Here is a 4,882-nt window from a genome sequence, read left to right as displayed (position 1 = left end):
CAGTAGCATTGTAATTTCACTCCCCTGCTCCACAATACAGCTATCTGAGAACTACAGTCTACAGAGTGCATAACATTCACACCAAGATCAGTCTCTCTCCTATCTACTGATTTTACATGTGCTGATTGTGAAAAGAATGCACCAGCTCTAGTGTTTTTGATTAAAAGGAAATAAAGGATTTGGCAGTAAATCAGATATTGAAAGGAAACACTACACTATTTTTAAAATGAAACACTACAATGGCAATACATTTCTTGGGTTAAAATGAATACTAACATTGTTAAGACTTTTTCCAACTGTCAGTGCTTGAAATGTATACAATAACTCAAAACATCATATTACTTTTCTTACATATTTATTGAATACATATTATACAAAGATTTTTTGTTTTAAATTGGTCAAAAAGATGTTCACCAGTAACACCTGTAAATAGCAAAAAGTACAGTTCAGAATAATGCTGATCATATTTACAAAAAGCAGTAATATGGCTTCATAAATGGCAAAGTACACAAAATAGCAATTATGTAATTTTTTTTCAAGAAGGTATTGCAGAAAAAAAGATGTAGTGGTTAAACTTTTTATCTTATGAGATACATTTTGACTACAACAAAACAAAGAAGAAAAATTGTATTATAACTGACTCAAGCAAGTTTATAGGTAGGTTGGATAGGTTGAGAATAGGTGAACCTTCAGTTCAGCATAGGTTGTAACAGTGAAAACTGCTGTAATGATTACTGAGGACACCAAACAAACATGCACTGGGCTGGGCTTATGTTGTGAAAACAACTTTTCTTCAGATTGAGGCTGAAATTGTGTCTTGCTCTAAACAAGCTTTCATACCGGTGAAACACTTTTAAGGTTTCTTTAAAGATCATAATACGTGAAATATGATGACCCCTACTGTGAAGGTACAATGTACATTGTTAGTAAACCTAACAAAAGCAGGGATCTAGTAGCACATAGACAGTGGTCTTGAGGCTTCTCAAAGCATCTGAGCTGCAACACATTATCAGGTGTGTGCACTCACTCCTCCAGCAGGTCAAGGAAGTCAAGCAGTCCTATGGGCCAAAGTATAGATCCGGGACCTAGAGAGACAGTTTCTTCTGGTTTTCATTCTGGCTAAGAACCTGCCTGCACTAATAATTTGCTTAATTCAACTCTACATTTTTATCAGTATGTTTTAGAGAATTAAACTGTAGATTTTTAGAGAAAGCTATTAAATTGTTATTTGAAATTTGCAGCTTTTCAGAAATAGAAAACAATGACAGAAGCCAATTATTAATCCCATTAAGAATTAAATTAATCAACAAAATACCTAGGTAGAACAAAACCCAGAAGACTAAGGGGGCTCAAGTACCAGGAAGATGTGGTATGGAGTACAGGGAGTAAGCAATAGGCATAGTGAAATACTAGACCTCCCTGCAGGACTTTGGTCAAATTGTATTTTTAACTGGTTTTAAGCAACTGATAATTAATTATGTGATATATTTGTATGAATCTAGCTGTAGTGAAGCCCTGCAGATGGGAAGGATTAGAAGGCTTGGTATTTGACTAACCCAGGACTAGACTGTGAAACTCAATCTCTTCAGATACAATATAGCCTTGCAGAAGAGAATAAATGATGAAAGGATCCCTTGAAATGCAAATCCAGCTTACTTAAAGATTCATCCATGTCTCACACCTTTTATTTCATTTATAGTGTGAATTGCCACTCAAATGACACCTTGCTGAAACTGAAGCTGAACAGCCATTGCTTTATTAAGGAAATCTAGCATCAAGTGTCTTCAGCCATAAAGTTATTATGCGCAGAGAGCCTGTTCCCTCAAGCTCTTCTGTTTTCAAGTTTTTAAAGCATTTTCCTAATCACAGTATAACTAGCATTCATTTAGACAGTCTTAATAGTACTTTGCACAGATTTTACAGGTATGGTTGAAGAATGGTCAGGGGCATGTTTGTCAGGACTTAAATGTTGTTAAAGAGATAACTGTTGCTTTCAATGATAAAGTTTGGCTCATACCATTCTTGGTAGATTCAAGGGTACAGTCTGTTTTATATTGAGAGTAAAATCAAACATTTTGATTTCTTCCAGACATTTTGTAAGAAACTGATTTACTTAAAGCACACAGTTGTAACAAGTAGACAAGAGGGTCCTCACTAGTCTAATGTCTCCACCCTTTCTTGAAGACTTCCTGGAGGAGCTGTGCAGTCTTGCAATTCCAGGAAAAAACAGGAAAAAGATAATTCATCATATCCTTGCTGTAGTGCTCTTCATTCTTAGGCAAAACAAGATAAGATAAAAATCTTTTCATGACCAGTTGTTTTGTTTTACTTTGAGCAGCTCTCAAAGGAGCATATATCTATTGTTTTATTATGTATTTAATGCAAGACCTACTGGTGTTTTAAAACAACGTTATTGTAGAGATTGATTTTATTCTCACATCATTGGCTTTGTGTTTTGGTTGTTTTCTTTGGATCCATTTACAGCTGCTTGATAAATGCTGAAAGGCAATGCTTCCACTGCTGTTGCTTGCATTCTAATGGTATTTTACTATCAGCCAAAATCCTGGTTTATTTTCTTTATCACAATGGTTTGTGGGAAGAACTGGTGACTGAGAAGAGTGGTTATAAAGTACGTTTACTCTTAAATAAATGTCTTTAATTGAAGTGATTAATACAAGCATCTGTGTTGAATAGAGAATAGCACGAACAGTCTAGCCAATTGCATTTTATTGTATGTATGTGTACTGTGCCACTGATTTCACAAACACCTGGTGAGAAAAACACTTACAGGAGAGAGCCCATTTCTCAGGTCATTTTTAGTAGCTTTACAAATCTGACTTTGACAGCAAAATCCTTAGCTTCCCCTGTACCACTTACACCATCGTAAATAATAGATTCACTTAACTATATATTAATTTATACAAAGGAGTTGCTGGACTCAGATCATCAAGAACTCTTGCCTATGTTTATTCCTTAGGGTGTTGCATATTGGTATATAGGAGAAGGATAATTTAGGACGTTTGCACAGATCAAGACAGCTTTACAGCAGATATACAACAGGCCAACAAGAGCACAGTTCTGAAAATCCCTGGATTTTTTTTCCTTTCCTAGCCCTAATGTAAAAGATGCTGTTATTCCTGGAAAAGCTAAGTGTTCTTTCTGGGAAGACAGCTAGCAGACAATAAAATCTAAATCCTGAGGAGCATTGACTGAGGGTTGCTCCAGCAGGGGTGCCAGATAAGCATGCCCATACCTTGTTAACGCAGTGATGAGGAATATAATTAATCTGTCAGCGCAAACAAATTTTAGACAAATCCTATTGCTGCAAGGCCATTCGATCTATGTCTTAAATGCACAAAAAAATGGGTTATGTGTCTGCAGTCAAGGCTGTACAGCTGTATCTGTCAAGCTGATGCAATAAGAAGCCAGCAGTCCTGTATTCTGCTCAACCAGTAACATCTTCACTGAGCACAGGCTGAGGCTGTGACCAGGCTTCCTCGAGTCATGGCACACAATTTGCTGAGCGCTGCCAGAGGTAGGACGGGATTAGTCGACTACGGTTGACTGTCAGTGACACAGCGAAACCCTGCGGCCTCCTGGGCGCTTGCTGCCTTGCGATGCTGTCGGTGAAGGATGCACCGCTCCTCCTCTTGGCCCTGAACCTCTGGTACGGGGCTGTGATGCGTGTGATGTGTTAGAAAATGAGCAGCTCGAATGTGGGTTTGAGTAGTTTACCTGAACTCCCTCATTTGGAGTGGTCTACCTACACTCCCTCATTCTCTCCTGTGTGCGGTTGCAGGGTTTGTAGCCATGAGTCAAGAAGTGAAAAACACACAACTGGTAATTCCTAATCGGGTGGAGGTAACAACACAGAGTAGTTCAGTATGTCCGCATTTATAATTGAGGGAAAGCAGATATGACGACAGCTTTGGTTGAACATGCTGACCGTTGTTTTCATCTTAATACTTGATTGTGTTTCTGTACCTTTTTGCTTTTCATTTAAAGATCTGAATTCCTATTTCATCAATCCCACCAAAACAGTTTGATAAGCATACTTCATACTAAAATCTCTCTTTAGAGGTTGCTGAATAAGTCAAGAACAGTTCAAGTGGTTTATTAGGCCCTGTATGCTGTGATGTGCTTTTTGAGCCATAGTTGTACCCAGTTTTTTATTACCTTAAATACTGTCCGACAAAATTAAAACAGCAAAGATAAGAGTTATTTTTCATCAAGTAAGAAGCTCAAATTTTTCCCTTTAATACTCCTACAGACGTCCATGTCTGTAAAATGAGAGTCCAGTTCTGTCCACAGCATTGCTTCACTTAATCACGCTCTTGTTTTATTGTAAAATGCTAGACATCTTTTTTTCTTTTTGCTCTCTACACTCATTATAAAACCACTAAGGAAAGTAAAATACTCCCTCAGCTGTGGTGCAAAACAACAGAATTTGCTTTAAAAATAATCACAAATGTAGCTGTCAAAAGTGTCTACCACAGTGCACCGCGTTGTAATAAATACAGATCAAATAATTTACAAGTACCTGAGCAAGGACTCATAGCACCTATCTGAGGCAGAGCGCCAAGGGGTCAGCTCAGTCCCTTTCAGTCAAACACAGAGACACCCACCGTGTTTAAAGTTTCTATAAAAACCCAAGAGGATCAACTTGTGTTTAGTGCAAATTTGTGTCTTCATCTGTAGATGGGTTTCATGGGTGTTTCCCTTCTACTTCACATGTGGGACACTGACGGGCTTGGGCAGTTTTGGAGGCTTGGGAGCAGGTCTGAAAGTAGAAAATAACAAAAGAATCTAGTTTAATATGAATACTGGTAACTACGGTGACAGGCCCTTTCTCATGGATTGAAATAGTCTGTCAAAAGAACAA

The 4,882-nt window shown here is 37.8% G+C and overlaps 1 protein-coding gene across 1 annotated transcript in view; it reads right to left on the bottom strand.

Moving 5' to 3' along the window:
- Positions 1-1,438: 1,438 nt before the first annotated feature.
- adam12b (ADAM metallopeptidase domain 12b) overlaps positions 1,439-4,882 on the bottom strand; it is a 94,088-nt gene continuing 90,644 nt past the window's right edge. The window contains exon 23 of the mRNA XM_088635102.1: positions 1,439-4,780. Coding sequence (XP_088491228.1) covers positions 4,723-4,780 — 58 coding nt within the window. The 3' untranslated portion in view covers positions 1,439-4,722. The remainder of the gene's footprint in view (positions 4,781-4,882) is intronic.

The sequence above is a fragment of the Lepisosteus platostomus genome, chromosome 6 (genome assembly GCF_059453375.1).
Source record: "Lepisosteus platostomus isolate fLepPlt1 chromosome 6, fLepPlt1.hap1, whole genome shotgun sequence".
NCBI classification, from domain to species: domain Eukaryota; kingdom Metazoa; phylum Chordata; class Actinopteri; order Semionotiformes; family Lepisosteidae; genus Lepisosteus; species Lepisosteus platostomus.
Note: the sequence above shows the minus strand (reverse complement) of the source record. Positions and strands in the feature narration are given on the sequence as shown.